Consider the following 17,140-nt stretch of genomic DNA (forward strand, 5'->3'; position numbering starts at 1 on the left):
ACACCCCAGACCCAGTTGTTGCCTTTTCTGAGTAGCACGTGCAGTGGCTCTAACAAAGTGCTCAATCTGGGTAAGAAATTGCCAAAGTAGTTGAGTAGCCCAAGGGAATGAACGCAGTTCCGTCACATTCTGTGGCCTAGGTGCATTTTTGATGGCCTTGGTTTTCGAATCAGTAGGCCTAATGCCATCAGCAGCAACCTTCTTCCCCAGGAATTCAACTTCAGGTGCCATGAAGACACACTTCAAATGTTTCAGCCTGAGTCCCACTTTGTCCAGATGATGTAGGACTTCAAGATTGTTCAGATGATCAGTAGTGTCGTGACCTGTGACCAGAATGTCAGCTTGAAACATGACAGTTCTAGGAACGGACTTCAGTAGACTCTCCGTATCCCTCTGAAATATGGTTGCAGCCGAACGAATTCCAAAAGAACACCTATTGTAGACAAACAGTCCTTTATGAGTGTTGATGCAGGTGAGTTTCTTCGAAGTGTCGACAAGCTCCTGTGTCATATACATATATGTCGATGTCAGATCCAGTTTAGTGAATGACTTTCCACCAGCTAGCATGGCGAACAGGTCATCAGCCTTCGGTAACGGGTACTGATCCGGTTTTGAAAATTGTAACCTTGTAGCCACCACAAATTCTGACACTGCCATCACTCTTCAACACAGGAACAATAAGACTGGCCCACTCGTTAAACTCGACCGGTGATATGACCCCTTCATGTTGGAGTCTGTCAAGCTCAATTTCAACCTTCTCCCTCATCATGTAGGGAACAGACTGAGCCTTTTGATAGACAGGCCTTGTGTCAGAATCCAGATGAATCTGCACTTTGGTTCCAGTAAAATTACCAATGCCCGATTCAAACAAAGAACGAAACTTCTTCAAAACTTGAGCACACGAACTGTCATCCACCGATGACAACGCTTTGATATCATTCCAATTCCACTTGATTTTCTCGAACCAATTCCTGCCGAACATCATTGGACCATTTCCTGGGACGGTCCATAATGTTAGATCATGAACCACACCATCATATGACACCTTGACTACTGCACTGCCAATCACCGGTATGAATTCCTTAGTGTAAGTACACAACTTGGCATTGACTGGACTCAGCTTAGACCTCACAGCCTCAGTGTCCCACAGCTTGTCGAATGTGCTTTGGCTCCTTATCGATTGACTCGCACCAGTGTCTAGCTCCATTGATGCAGGCACGCCATTCAGTTTCACATTAATGATTATCGGCTGGCTCTTTCCCAAGAACGAATACAGACCATACACTTCCTCCTCAGCACTGGACTGGTCATCATCAGTAATGTGATGAGCGGCAGCACACCTTGCTCAGTTGTGGGCACATTTTCTGAAGATGCCTCGCATTCGAACAGCCATTACAGGAGTACTGTTTAAACTGACACTGATGAGGCCTATGATTGCCCCCACAATGCCAACAGGGTGAAATCGGATTCGTACCAGTTGGCGGACTTTGAGCAGCTACAGGTTTTGTTATGTATGAATAAAGAGTCTGACTAGATACTGTGAGCTCAAATTAAAGTGTGATCTTAGTCTTTTATTGCAGGTCTCCAGAGTGCCTCTCCAGACTGTGAGGCCTCCTTAAGTACCAGTGTTCCCAAGGGATTGTGGGATCCCTTGGGACTCCAGGGGATGAGTCCTCTGGTGGCTACACAAGATATATACAGGTTTACACATATATAACAACACTTCCCCACAAAGTCAATAGTATAACTATTACAAGGTGAGTCGATCTGGGGCCTTTCTTTCCCTGGTTGATCGTCTCGGTGCAAATTCTGGTTTTGGTGAATCGTTGGTTGGGCCCTCGCTGGGCTGCTCTGCAGCTGGTCTTGCTGGGCTGTCTGATGTGGTGAGTCCTGCTGGGCTGCTGCAGGTGATGGGTTCTGCTTCGTGGTCATCCGCGGTGTCGGTTGCCACTGGTGTGTATGTTGGGGCGTCAAAGAAGGTAAGGTCCAATGTGGGTTGCTTTGATTTGGTCCAAGTGTTTCCGGTGGGTGAGTCCATTTGAAAGTTTGACCCGAAACACCCTACTCCCCTCTTTGGCCACAACAGTGCCAGGAAGCCACTTGGGACCTTGTCCATACTTCAACACAAATACAGGATCATTGATTTCAATTTCACGTGACACATTTGCGCTATCATGATTATGTACTTTGTTGAAGCCGCCTGCTCTCTACCTGTTCATGTCGATCAGGGTGGACTAACAAGAGCCTCGTCTTAAGTGCCCTTTTCATGAGCAGTTCAGCGGGTGGAATCCCACTGAGTGAGTGGGGTCTCGTGCGGTAGCTAAGCAGGACTCGGGATAGGCGAGTCTGCAGTGAACCTTCAGTTACCCTCTTCAAGCTCTGCTTGATGGTTTGCACTGCTCTCTCTGCCTGACCATTAGATGCTGGTTTGAACGGGGCAGATTTAACATGTTTGATCCCATTACGGGTCATGAACTCTTTGAACTAGGCACTGGTGAAACATGGCCTGTTGTCGCTCACAAAGACATCAGGCAGGCCGTGCATGGCAAACATGGCCTGCAGGCTTTCAGTGGTGGCAGCGGACGTGCTTGCCGACATTATCTCACATTCAATCCATTTGGAGTATGCATCTACAACCACTAGGAACATTTTACCCCAAAACGGGCCTGCATAGTCGACATGGACCCTGGACCACAGTTTGGAGGGCCAAGACCATAAACTTAGTGACACCTCCCTGGGTGCATTGCTTAACTGCGAGCATGTGTTATATTTGTGCACTCAGGACTCTAAGTTCGCATCGATACCGGGCCACCACACGTGGGACCTGGCTATCGCTTTCATCATTACAATGTCTGGGTGAGTACTGTGGAGATCACTGATGAAAGTGTCCCTGCCCTTCTTGGGGACCACTACCCGATTGCCCCACAGAAGGCAGTCTGCCTGTATAGACATTTCATCTTTGCACCACTGGTACGGCTTTATCTCTTCCTGCATTTCCACTGGGACACTGGACCAGCTCCTGTGAAGCACACAGTTTTTTACTAGTAAGGAGTCCTGGCTCGTCCAGGTTCTAATCTGTCGGGCTGTGACGGGTGATTGCTCACTCTCAAATGCTTCTATAGCCATGACTAAATCTGCAGGCTGTGCCATTTCCACCCTGTGGTGGGCAATGGCAGCCTACTGAGAGCATCGGCACAGTTTTCTGTGCCTGGCCTGTGGCGGATGGCCTAGTTGTATGCAGACAACGTGAGCGCCCATCTCTGGATGTGGGCCGATGCATTCGTATTTATCCCGTTACTTTCAGAAAAAAGGGATATCAGTGGCTTATGGTCAGTTTCCAATTTAAATTTGAGCCCAAACAGATATTGATGCATTTTCTTTACCCCATAAACACACACTAACGCTTCTTTTTCAATCATGCTGTAGGCTCTCTCAGCCTTAGACAGACTTCTGGATGCATAAGCAACCGGTTGCAATTTCCTAGATTCATTAGCTTGTTGCAATACACAACCGACCCCATACGACGACGCATTACATGCTAGTACCAAACGCTTACATGGATCATACAACATAAGCAATTTGTTTGAGCATAACAATTTTCTAGCTTTTACAAAGGCATTTTCTTGACTTTTTCCCCATACCCATTCGTCTCCTTTACGCAGTAAGGCGTGCAGTGGTTCTAACAGTATGCTGAGACCCGGTAAGAAGTTATCAAAGTAGTTCATGAGTACTAGAAATGACCGCAGCTCCATCACGTTCTGTGGCCTCGGTGCATTCTCAATTGCCTCAGTCTTCGAATCGGTGGGCCTGATGCCGTCCGCCGTGATTCTTCTCCCCAGAAACTCCACTTCAGGTGCCAGGAAAATGCACTTTGAGCGTTTTAACCTGAGCCCCACGTGGTTGAGTCAACTAAGAACCTCCTCCAGGTTCTGCAGATGCTCGACTTTGTCCCGACCTGTAACCAAGATGTCGTCCTGGTAGACCACCATGCGCAGGACCTACTTCAGTAAGCTTTCCATGTTTCTCTGGAATATCGCCGTGGCTGATCGAATTCCAAATGGGCATCTGTTGTAAATGAAGAGACCTCTGTGTGTTTTGATGTAGGTGAGGTCCTTCAATGATTCCTCCAGCTCCTGCGTCAAGTAGGCCGAGGTCAAGTCCAGCTTCGTGAACATCTTTCCTCCCGCCAGCGTAGCAAAAATGTCATCAGCCTTTGATAGTGGGTATTGGTCTTGCAGGGAGAAACGATTGATAGTTAACTTTGTAATCACCACAGATTCTGAGGTGCCATCTCCCTTGAGGACTGTAACAATCGGACTGGCCCACTCATTGAATTCGATCAGTGAAATGATGCCCTCTCATTGCAGCCGGTCTAGCTCGATCTCTATCCTTTCTCTCATCATGTATGGTACTGCTCTCCCCTTGTGATGGATGGGTCGTGCCCCCTGAATTAGGTGCATCTGTACTTTTGCTCCTTGGAACTTCCTGATGCCTGGTTCGAACAGCGAAGGGAACTTGTTTAAGATCTGGGCACATGAAGTGTCGTCAGTGGAAGAGAGCGCTCGGACATCGTCCCAGTTTCAGCATATCTTTCCCAGCCAGCTCCTGCTGAGCAGCGTGAGACCATCGCGCGGTACCACCCAGAGTCGTAGCTTGTGCACCACTCCATCGTAGGAGACCTTTACAGTAGCACTGCCGATTACAGGAATCAGTTCCTTTGTGTAAGTTCTCAATTTCATGCGAATGGGAGTCAAGACTGACCTTGAGGCCTTGCTGTACCACAATTTATCGAAAGTCTTTTTGCTCATTATGGACTGGCTCGCGCCCGTGTCCAGCTCCATTGACACCGGGAGTCCATTTAATTCAACCTTCAGCATTATCGGGTCACACTTTGTGGTAAATGTGTGCATCCCATACACCACTGCCTCCTCGGTCTGAGGCTCTGGTTCGTTGTGATCCACCGTGGATCTATCCTCCTCTGCAACATGGTGGTTTGCAGGATTAACAAGGTTTGCAGCTCGCTTGCACATACTTTGGAGGTGTCCCATTGTTCCACAGCCCTTGCAAACGTACCCTTTGAATCGGCATGAATGGAAACGATGATCACCCCCGCAGCGTCAACAAGGTGTTAATGGCCTTGCATTCATCACCCTTGATGTTGGACTCTGAGACATCTTCGGACGTGCAGCTGCAGGCATGTGGAGCCTGCCCTGTACATTTCGATTTGAAAACAACATCACTTTGTTCACAGTACTTGTAGCAGCATTCGAGTGCTGAGGGATTTGCTCAGTATTGTCACTGGTGGCAATGAATGCCTGGGCTATTGCCATGGCTTTACTCAAGGTTGGGGTCTCTACAGTCAAAAGTTTACAAAGTATCACCTCATGGCCAATGCCAAGTACGAAAGAATCTCTGAGCATGTGCTCCAAATGTCCTTCAAATTCGCAATGTCCTGCAAGGCGTCTTAGCTTGGCGACATAACTCGCCACTCTCTGGCCTTCAGACCTTTTGTAGGTGTAGAACCGGTACCTCGCCATCAGAACGCTTTCCTTTGGTTGTAGATGCTCCCGGACCAGTGTGCACAACTCATCGTACGACTTGTCTGTGGGTTTCGCTGGAACGAGCAGGTTTTTCATGAGGGCATACGTTGGTGCCCCGCAAACGGTGAGGAGGATCGCCCTTCGTTTGGCAGTGTTCGCTTCTCATTACAGCTCATTGGCCACGAAGTATTGGTCGAGTCGCTCCACGAAGATTTCCCAATCATCTCCCTCTGAAAGTTTCTCCAGGATGCCCACTGTTCTCTACATCGTTGGCTTCGTCATCTGTATGTCATTGCCAGTTGTTATGTATGACTAAAGAGTCTAACTAGATACTGTGAGCTCAAAGTAGTCTTTTATTGCAGGTCTCCAGAGTGCCTCTGCAGCCTGTGAGGCCTCCTTAATTACCAGTGCTCCCAAGGGATTGTGGGATCCCTTGGAACTCCAGGGGATGAGGCCTCTGGTGGCTACACAACGTATATACAGGTTTACACATATATAACAGGTTTCACATAAGTAGTCGAGTAGGCCCTGCCATAAGCAGCTCTGTCAAACGACGACCCAATCTTGTTTACAGTACTTGCCATGGAGCTCCAACTCTTCGATGATATCTGCCTCAAAGTATCATCAGTCGTCGTGCATGCCTGGGCAGTCGCGATGGCCTTGCTCAAGTCCAGCTTCTCTTCAGCTAATAACTTCCGAAGAATCACATTGTGGTTGATGCCTATCACGAAGAAATCTCACAGCATGTCTTCCAAAACGTTCCCGAACTTACACAGCGCAGCAAGACGTCGCAGGTTGGCGACGAATCCCAACACATCCTGATCCTCAGCACGAACATGCATGTAGAAGCAATAGCATGAGATGATGATCCCTTCTTTTGGTTTAAGATGGTCACGCACCAAAGCACACAAATCCCCATATTCTTTGTCCGTTGGACATAAAGGCGAGAGAAGATTCTTCATGAGGCCATAAATTTTTGGACCACAAACGGTGAGGAAAACCGCCTTGCGCCGAACTGTGTCAGCCTCTTCCTCCATTTTGTTGGCCACAAAATACTGATCCAGGCGGTCAATAAAATCCGCCCAATCCTCGTCATCCGCGAAGCTCTCCAGAATTCCAATAGTGCCCATTGTACATGCGAAGGTTCTTAAGTTACCTCGTCGTCAAATGTAATGAATGTAATGACTCAAAAGACTTGTTACTGTAAACTGCCTCAGGTGTAAACCTGATCCAACTTTATTCACGCCCAAAGTAACCCGCGTGACATGGTACCCGTGCTTATATACCAGTAACTGCGCACACGTGAGTACAGCCCGATGACCTCCGACAGTGGCGCCCCCTGGTGTCCTCAAGCATAAATACATAACACTTTCTCTCTCATGTGCTTATCTAGCTTCCCCTTAAATGTATCTATGCTGTTCGCCTCAATTACTCCTTGTGGTAGCGAGTTCCACATTCTAACCACTCTGGCAAAGAAGTTTCTCCTGAATTCTCTATTGAATTTATTAACGACTATCTTATATTTATGGCCCCTAGTTTTGGTCTCCCCAATTGAAGTGTGCATTTATAGAGCACCTTTCACAACCTCAGGACATACCGAAGGGCTTTACAGGCAATTAATTACTTTTGAAGTGTAGTCACTGTTGTAATGCAGGAAACGTTACTTCAAGGAGGTGCTGAATGAACAAAATTAATTTATTCAAATGTAAAGTTTATCTTAAACAATAGCTATTTTGAACAATTCAGCACATTATACAAAGAAAAGAGCTGGTGGTGGTATTCTTGAAACTTTTAAAAGTCCATTGCAAATGGTTAATATTGACCACCACAGGAACTTCATGTTGCTGTATCATCATGAATATAGAGGGGGCTTTTTGAATTTTATCCTTTTAAAATGAAACTAATATAAAAGTGCTTTAATGACATAATCACATTTTCCACTGTATTATCACCTTTAAAAAACTTATAATTAACAGAAAGAAGACAGGATGATACTGAATTTTTCTTGAAATTGTAGACAGAGGTAGGTAAAGAGAATAGAGAATACTCTGTACTGAAAATTATCTGCATAGTATTCTCCTTTAATGCAAAATTAATGCATGGAAGTGGAAGTCACATTCCATTTGAATTCAAAACTGGCACTGGTGTCTCACCTGTGATCATGCTGTATCAGTGACCATACCTAATTCGCAATTCTATTGTACATATTGGCCCGTAATGTTCGGTCAGCGGCGATGCAATGGCAATCACCGCTGACCTCAAAGATGGCTTCCCACAGAGATCTCGTGATCTCGCTGGCCAAAACGTTAAGTTTCTCGACATGTAATTAATTGGAGCGCTGTGAATAGAGGATTCCTCATGTAATGCAGCAGTGACATCATCAAGCTGTTTGATCAGCTAATCACATTGAAAAATTCTCACAGTCCGCAAACCAGGGAATGAAAAGTAGATTATCTGCACTTTTTAATAATGTTACAGAGAGCGAAATAAAGATTGGGACATACAAGATAGAAGCTGAAATATAATGAACAATCTTTTAAAAAAAATGTAAATTGTAATTTTTATCATAATAGAGAAATTTGACATTCCACAAATATAAAATTTTGATTTTTAGGTCGAGAACGGTTGTTTAGCAGTTAAAACCCCAGTTACACCTATTCCAACAAGGCCTGGATGCGCTTATTTGCAACAGCAAAATGCTGATTGTGTCCCCTTGATTACATTACCTGATTGTTGATTGGTCCCCTTGCAGGATAAGACACACCCAGCAGTTTCTCTGGTATGTGTAATTAGAACTTTGCAAAGTGTAATTAGAGCCATTCTGACTGCCTACTCCAGACAGGAGAGAGCTCACTCTCACAGGTTAAGACCTCCCCATCCCAGCCTAAGTTCCTGACCCCCCCAGCTCAAGTTCCTGCCCCATCCCAGCCCAAGTTCCTGATCCCCTCAGCCCAAGTTCTTGCTTCTCCCCGCCCCCCCCCCCCCCCTCCGTGCCATAGTTGGGGCATTATGTGTGGGTCACAGATTGTTAACAGGTTTATTGGGTATGAAGTGAATAGTGATAGTATCGTGACTTCCGGATTTCATCCACTCCAACGATGTCACTTGTCACACATGCACCGAGCTTTCCGAGAAATCAACCAGGTGTAAGGTGAGGAGAGCGTGATGCGGGTGTAAAGGGGGTGGGGTTGGAAAAACGTGATCCATCTTCCCTGAGTTCTCTCTCTCTCCCATTCCCTCTCTCCCCCAGTCTCTCTCTTTCTCCCACCTTCGATTTTTTCTCTCGAACAGAAGGCCGCGAAAATGTTTGTGTAATAATAACTTTTATTTTTATAGTGCCTTTAACGTAGTAAAACGTACAACATGTTAGATATTGACAAGGGCGGGAAAGTCCTAGAGATAATCCAAAAGCCCTAGAAGCAGCTCCAGTGACAACGAGTTCCACACAGATCATGGTTCAGCCCCATTTCCGGCTTCCTCATATATTGCACTGCGCATGAGCGACCGGATCGTGCGCGCATGCGCAAAAAGGGGGCGAAGTCCAAGGTGCGCGTCAAAGGACACAAAAAAGCTGATGCAAATAATCACTCCGAATTTAATGGGGTATTTAACAGTGATATTACCGTGGAAAAGCTCAAATTTTCATCAGTTCCACTGAGTTCACTGATTGGCGGCTATGGGGGGGGATGGTGAGGGGGTCCACAACGCAGCAAGTGTCGGAGCAGTCCCGCTGAAACTGACCGAACTTCAGGATTTCAGCATTTAGATGCGCGTGTGCTAAATCCTGAAGTTACAGTCAGTTTCAGCGGGGTAATGTTGACGAATGCTGACAGTTCGCTGTCATTACCCACTACAAAATCCAGGCCTTCATTTGACATACAGTTCATTATTGATGCATTAACATAACTTATTACCAGATACGTGTTGTTTTGCGCATGATAATCCATGGATCTGCACGAATTTTTGAGACATCACAAAAACTGGCCTCTGAATTAAAATTAATCTATGTCCGATATCCAGTCTTTGCTGTGAGAAAGTAAAAGTCCCCAATCCCGAGATATGTACTCCCTGAAATACAGGACACATGACATAAAACAAATGTGCGATCTTAAACACGTTTTTGTCATTGATCTTTAACAACATTTATATTTTAAAAATGTATCAAAGTTTCGTCGCTCGCTAATGTTTTACAAATGTTGAACGTTTATTAGCGTATTATACCAGCATTCTTAGTTAACTTATATATTTGCAAATTTTACTTTAACCAATAAAATACTTATAGTCAGAGGGAAATATAAACCGACGTATTAAATATCCGTTTTCCGTATTAATTCTTTCTACTACTAACGAAAACAGGATACTTTCCCATTTCAGAGATGCAATTTTACTGCCTGGCTTGTTTCCCCTTTCATTCGGAAGTTTGCTCAGCCACTTCAGTGGGATTTCCAAGGCGCCGAGAGCTCTTTACCTTCTGGAGGGACATGTGGCGATCCACGAAAACAGAAACATTTGCCCATATGTTCACAATATCTGATGGGAAAACAAGTCGGGGTAAAGTAACCAGTAAAACAAGTTTACAAGTAAAGGCAGCTGAAGTTCTATCGAGATCATCCGAGTCATAACATTACGAGTATAAAACAAGCACTCTCAATATGTGCAACTTACACCAGGAAAGACAATTAATTCGTTTCAAAGACAATAATTAAACGGCTCCTCAAACTAATGTCAGTAAAGTATGAGCGAGGGAGCGAGCAACTAATCAGTCAATGAAATGTTACTCAACAGATCTTTACCGTCATCCGAAAGGTTGGAGAGAGTTAGGAAACAGTTTCTACCAATTTCCACGATCGCGCACTGTATCGTATCCAGCATTGCTGCCTTTGTTTGTCTAATTTTGCCCACCGGAGGTCTGCTTTCTGCTCTCCTTCAGCGATCCTTTCCACTGCTGCTGTCCCACTCCCGCAACAGTGACTGCAGGCAGCGCCGTTGCTAAGACGCGCAGGTGACCTTTCACCCCAACTCCGTTACCTAGTGTGACGTAATTGGAGCTACGTGCTCCTTCAGGTCGCAGGGAGACTAAACTCCTGCTGGGGCCATCGAATAGGTTTCTGTGCTGTGGGCAATCGGCAATTTTACTCTGGTTGGACCGATTCGGCAATATGTCATCCTTTGAACTCTCGCCCCACCATTGGTGGCTCAACACGTCCATCCTCGCAGCACCGACTTCCCCAACCAATTGGAAAATGAACAAACTCTTAGTCAAGAATCATCCAATCAGGTAATGAGCATTCAAACAATGCTGTTTCCCACCGCCAATATTGCCGCGATGAATTTTCTCCCAGGTTGTTCACAGCAGTGTCTAGGAGATTAGTCTGTAATTCTTGGAGACTCCAGAACAATCCAGGAGGGTTGTCAACCTTTTACTGTGCAATGGAAGTTTATAACTTTACAATTGTAGTTGATGAGGTTGAGCCTATTGTAATAGTTGTGGGTAGAATAAATGAAAGTGACAGAGACACGATGAGTTGCTGGTGCTTGTGCTTGCTTCATACCAATCCATATGATAATACATTACATTGCTTTAGCCCTTAAAAAAATTATGTATTCCTTCTCAAATACAACAAAGCTATGGCCCCACCTTTCCCTACATTACATGTACCAACTAACTAAAACTGCTGGCTTTTTTCTTTTAAATGAACTACGAATCTAGTTCAAGAACAGGTTTGCGGAGCCTCCCTGATCACCTTACAGAAGGTTTTAGTGTTGAACTAATTTTCGGGCTGTTTTGCTTTGGTTTCGAATTCAAAGATGATCCTGTTTCTATCTCAGGTTTGTTTGAACCTGGTTCAGTTACTGAAGTCTGAACTGAGTCAAACTTGTATATGTGTTCATGATCAAGTGGTTCACAATCATGTCTAGGTTCATTTCTACCAGAGATTATTTGATCTACATGAACACTTCGGATTTTGTCACCAATTTCAACCAAATATCCCCTGGTTCCACCAACCTCTACTACAACAACAACAACAACAACAATGTGTATTTATATAGCATCTTTAACGTAGTAAAACGTCCCAAGATGCTTCACAGGAGTATTATAAGTCAAAAAAAAGTTACCACCGAGCCACATAAGGAGATATTAGAGCAGGTGACCAAAAGCTTGGTCAAAGAGATAGGGTTTAAGGAGTATCTTGAAGGAGAAAAGAGAGGTGGAGAAGTTTAGTCAGGGACTTCCAGAGCTTAGAGCCGAGGTAACAGAAGGCACGGCCACCAATGGTTGAGCGATTATAATCAGGGATGCTCAAGAGGGCATACTATGGTTCCAATATCCCATTTGTGTGGACTCAACTTGCCAGGGGGACTGAGAACACGAATACACTTGTTTTGTTTGAAACAGCGTTCTTTCTGATTGGTGTACAAATTACAAACAATGACAGACAGGTAAAGACCACCTGGTCCATCGAGCCTTTCTCACACAATTGTGATACCTTGAGTATCACAACATATACAGTCCACCCACTCCACTCCATGTCATCTCCTGGGAGAGGCAAAAATCCCGATAAAATATCTGGGACAATTTTGGAGAAAAAATATCTGGCAAATTCCTCTCTGACCCATCTAGGCGATCGTAACTAGTCCAGGAGATCACTTTGGCCTTGAATTCCCTTCAGTACCTACCTGCTGTAAGAGATGATCTCTGCCCCAGTCAGAAACAAATCCAGCTTTCGCTTGAAAGAATTCAGCGAATCTGTTCCAGAGGTCTACTATTCTCTGGAAAAAGAACCACCTCCTAACCTAGATCTAGCCCTATGCAACTTAAATTTGTGACCCCTGGTTCTGCCTTGAAATACTTGAAATAAACTGTCAGCTGGAACACTGTCTATTCCCTTTATTATCTTATAAACTTCAAACAGATCCCCTCTCCGCCCCCCCCCCCACCCCCACTCCTAAGTCTACACTACTCTAAGGTATAGAGTCCCAACTTTTTCAGCCTATCTTGATAACTAAGATGCTTTAGACTTGGAATTAGTCTAATGGCCCTTTTCTGCACCCTTTCCAGAGCCTCACTATTACTCACCATGTGAGGAGACCAAAACTGAACACAGTATTCCAAGTGCGGCCTGACTAAAGTCTTGTACAAGGACAAAACAGTACGCCTCGTCTTATACTCAATTGTGCTATGGATACACCCCAGCACCCTATTTGCTCCAGCTATCGCTGCATGGCATTGCTCAATTACCTTTAAGGATGTATGCACTAGAATGCCCAAATCTCTTTCTATCTCCACCATCTTTAATGCCTTTCCATGAAGGGTGTATGAATGTTAAGCATTTGCCCTGCCCACATACATAACACTGTATTTATCTAAGTTATACATCATTTTCTGGTCTTGAGCCCAATCTCCCAACACATTAAGATCTGCATGAAGCAGACAAGCATCTTCTACAGTTCTAACACTCGCACAGATCTTGGTATCATCTGCAAATTTGCAAATTGTGCCCCCAATCCCTAAATCCAGATCATTAATAAAAATAGTAAAAAGCAACGGTCCCAATACTGATTCTGATACGTCCTTACTATACAGTATAAATGCACACGAGGCCCATGCTTGAGAGAAGGTCAATCTGTGACCTGTCCTTTATTCCTTAGCACTCAAGTGCAGGAAGTGGGTGGAGCTTCCCCTTTTATATCTGAAGGTCCAGGTTAGGAATGTCTCCCACAAGTTCACCACCTTGTGGTCATTGTTCTCACAGTGTACAACTTAGGTCAGATTATACATGGGTTACAATGCTGGTTGAATACATGACATCACCTCCCCCCCAAATTCTTATTGGGATCACAGGTTGAGTCTCTCTGGTGGTTTACGCTCCCTTGTAGAGCGCCTGAGTTGGGGCTCCGGTTGTTGGGCGCTGGCCTGAGTGTCTGCTGTTTGCGGTGCCTCAGGCCTATCCGGACTGCCCACAGTGACTGGGCTCTCCTCCTTTTGGTTCCTGTGTTCGGCCACCTGTGGAGGAGTGAACTCTATATCGTGTTCTTCCTCTGCTTCTTCTATGGGGTTGCTGAACCTCTTTTTTGTTTGATCCACATGTTTGCAGCAGATTTGTCCATTGGTAAATTTAACTACCAGAATCCTATTTTCCTCTTTGGCAACCACAGTGCCTGCGAGCCATTTGGGCCCTGCAGCGTAGTTGAGGACAAAAACAGGGTCATTTATATCAATACATCGTGCCCTCGCATTCTTGTCATGGTAGTCATATTGTGATTGGCGCCTGCTCTCGACAATTTCTTTCATGGTGGGGTGTATAAGGAATAACCGGGTTTTGAGCGTCCTTTTCATTAGTAGCTCTGCGGGTGGAACCCCTGTGAGCGAGTGTGGTCGGGATCTGCAGGCCAACAGGAGGCGTGATAAGCGTCTTTGTAGGGAACCCCCTTGGATTCTGAGCATCCCTTGTTTGATTATCTGCACTGCTCGTTCTGCCTGGCCATTTGAGGCCGGCTTGAACGGTGCCGTTCTGACATGGTTAATTCCATTGCCTGCCATAAAGTCCTGGAATTCAGTGCTTGTGAAGCATGGGCCATTGTCGCTGACCAAGATGTCCGGTAGATCGTGGGCAGCGAACATTGCCCGTAGACTTTCTATCGTGGCAGAGGATGTGCTTGAATTTAAAATGTCACACTCGATCCATTTGGAGTAGGTGTCTACTACAACCAAAAACATTTTTCCCATGAAAGGACCTGCGTAGTCCACATGGATGCATGACCAAGGCTTGGCGGGCCAGGACCAAGGACTAAGGGGGGCTTCCCTGGGTGCATTGCCCAGCTGGGCACATGTGTTGCACCTGCGAACACAAAGTTCCAAATCTGCGTTTATCCCTGGCCACCAAACGTGTGACCTGGCAATTGCCTTCATCATGACAATGCCCGGGTGCTCATTGTGGAGTTCTCTGATGAACACCTCTCTGCCCATCTGGGGCATGACTACGCGGTTTCCACAGCAGGCAATCGGCCTGAATCGAGAGTTCATCCCTGCGCCTGTGAAATGGTTTAAATTTCTCAGAGCATGCCCTGTACGTGGCTGCCCAGTCCCCATTCAGGACACATTTCTTGACTAGAGACAATAGCGGGTCTCTATTTGTCCAGACTTTAATCTGACGGGCTGTCACGGGTGAGACTTTGTTTCCGAAAGCTTCAACAGCCATGACCATCTCAGCAGCATGCTCTGTAGCCCCCTCAGTGGTGGCTAGTGGGAGCCTGCTGAGTGCATCGGCGCAGTTTTCGTTGCCCGGTCTGTGCCGAATTGTATAGTCATAGGCGGCTAACGTGAGTGCCCACCTCTGTATGCAGGCCGATGCGTTTGCATTTATGGCCTTATTGTCGGCCAAAAGGGACGTTAGGGGTTTGTGATCTGTCTCCAGCTCAAATTTCCTGCCAAACAGGTACTGGTGCATTTTCTTTACCGGATATACACATGCGAGCGCCTCTTTTTCTACCATCCCGTAGCCCCTTTCTGCCTGGGACAGACCTCTGGAGGCATAAGCTACCGGCTGTAACTGACCCTTGGCATTGACATGATGCAACACACACCTGACACCATAGGACGACGCATCGCACGTTAACACAAGTTTCTTACATGGGTCATATAGCGTTAACAGATTGTTGGAACATAACAAATTGCGTGCTCTATTAAAAGCCCTTTCCTGGCTGTCCCCCCAGACCCATTCGCGACCTTTGCGTAGGAGCACATGTAGCGGCTCTAGCAGCATGCTCAATTTGGGAAGAAAGTTATCAAAATAGTTCAGGAGCCCCAGGAACGAACGCAGCTCCGTTGTGTTACGGGGTCTGGGTGCTCTCTGGATCGCTTCCGTCTTGGATGCAGTAGGGCTGATCCCGTCTGCTGCTACCCTCATCTCCAGGAATTCTACCTCTGGAGCTTGGAAGACGCACTTCGCCTTTTTCAGTCGCAACCCTACCCGGTCCAGTCTGTGTAGCACCTCCTCCAGGTTGTGGAGGTGTTCTTCAGTATCATAACCTGTGATGAGGATGTCGTCCTGAAAAACCACCGTCCCCGGAATCGACTTGAGGAGGCTTTCCATATTTCGTTGGAAGATCGCGGCGGCCGAGCGAATCCCGAACGGACATCTGTTGTACTCAAACAACCCCTTGTGTGTTGTGATGGTGGTCAGCTTCTTCGACTCACTCGCTAGCTCCTGGGTCATGTAAGCTGAGGTCAGGTCCAATTTTGAAAAAGGTTTGCCACCGGATAACGTCGCAAAGAGGTCCTCCGCTCTCAGTAGTGGGTACTGGTCTTGGAGTGACACACGATTGATGGTGGCCTTGTAATCACCACATATCCTGACCGACCCATCCGCCTTGAGCACCGGCACAATCGGGCTCGCCCAGTCACTGAATTCGACTGGCGAGATGATGCCTTCCCTCAACAGGCGGTCCAATTCGCCTTCTATCTTTTCCCGCATCACGTACGGCACCACTCTGGCCTTGTGGTGTACTGGCCTGGCGTCCGGGTTTATGTGAATCACTACCTTGGCCCCCATGAAAGTGCCAATGCCGGGTTGAAATAATGAGTCAAATTTGTCCAGGATCTGTGAGCATGATACTCGCTCCACAGAGGAAATTGCATTGACATCGCCCCATTTCCAGTTCATGACAGCAAGCCAACTCCTCCCCAGTAGTGCGGGACCATCCCCCGGGACAACCCAGAGTGGCAACCTGTTCTCCGAATCTTTGTGGGTCACGACTACCATGGCGCTGCCTAGCACCGGAATGATCTCCTTTGTGTATGTCCGTAGCTGTGCGTCAATCGCCGATAATTTTGGCCTTCCTGGCCTTGGACGCCCACAACTTTTCGAACTGTTTGATACTCATCAGGGACTGGCTGGTCCCTGTGTCTAGCTCCATTGATACTGGAATGTCATTGAGGAGCACTTTCATCATTATCAGTGGCATCCTGGTGTATGAACTGTATACGTGCTCCACATGAACTCGCTGAACTTCAGCTTCCAGCGATTTCCCCCAGCGTTCATTTCTGCAATTTCTGCAGATATTTTGCTCATCTCTGAAAACTCCGGCTGAGTGTGTGCCTCCACGCCTCCAACATGAGCTGCTGTTGGAAACAAAAGGTCCCTTGCCAGTCGATCGTCCCTACTGCCCCTGTGATTGTCCTTGAGTGCACCATTAACAGGTGTTGATGGCCCTATTGCAGGCCGCATTGTCCCTTGCAATGGCGTGAATCGGCGTTCAGCTTGCCATTGTCTCTGTCGAACTCCCCCTCTGGGTTCGACTACATGTTGGGGCATGCCCGATTGCCCTTGTCTGCCTGGAGAACTGTGTGCTACTTTAACAATGTTGAATCTCTGTCCCAACCATTCCTTAACACAGTACTTCTCGTCTGTTCTGCTAGTGGCCATGCTCGCGTGGTTTAAATCCCAGTTTCTCATCGCCATTGATACGTCCGTATCATACAGTATAAATGCATATGAGGCCATGCTTGAGAGAAGGTCAGTCTGTGACCTGTCCTTTATTCGTTAGCATTCAAGTGCAGGAAGTGGGTGGAGCTTCCCCTTTTATATCTGAAGGTCCAG

At 46.4% G+C, this 17,140-nt stretch overlaps 1 protein-coding gene and 1 long non-coding RNA gene across 2 annotated transcripts in view; one reads left to right on the top strand and one right to left on the bottom strand.

Moving 5' to 3' along the window:
- Nucleotides 1–10,629, bottom strand: part of LOC139275067 (coiled-coil domain-containing protein 81-like) — a 214,617-nt gene extending 203,988 nt beyond the window's left edge. The window contains exons 1-3 of the mRNA XM_070892012.1: nucleotides 10,334–10,629; nucleotides 10,009–10,070; nucleotides 9,455–9,608 (exon numbers count right to left, since the gene is read on the bottom strand). Of these exons, the coding sequence (XP_070748113.1) occupies nucleotides 9,455–9,608; nucleotides 10,009–10,070; nucleotides 10,334–10,412 (295 nt within the window). The 5' untranslated portion in view covers nucleotides 10,413–10,629. The remainder of the gene's footprint in view (nucleotides 1–9,454; nucleotides 9,609–10,008; nucleotides 10,071–10,333) is intronic.
- The window catches only part of LOC139275069 (uncharacterized), a 71,979-nt gene continuing 65,456 nt past the window's right edge, over nucleotides 10,618–17,140 (top strand). Inside the window, exon 1 of the long non-coding RNA XR_011595665.1 lies at nucleotides 10,618–10,818. This is a non-coding gene — a long non-coding RNA (uncharacterized lncRNA). The remainder of the gene's footprint in view (nucleotides 10,819–17,140) is intronic.

This window comes from Pristiophorus japonicus, chromosome 10 (assembly GCF_044704955.1).
Source record: "Pristiophorus japonicus isolate sPriJap1 chromosome 10, sPriJap1.hap1, whole genome shotgun sequence".
In the NCBI taxonomy this organism is placed as follows: domain Eukaryota; kingdom Metazoa; phylum Chordata; class Chondrichthyes; family Pristiophoridae; genus Pristiophorus; species Pristiophorus japonicus.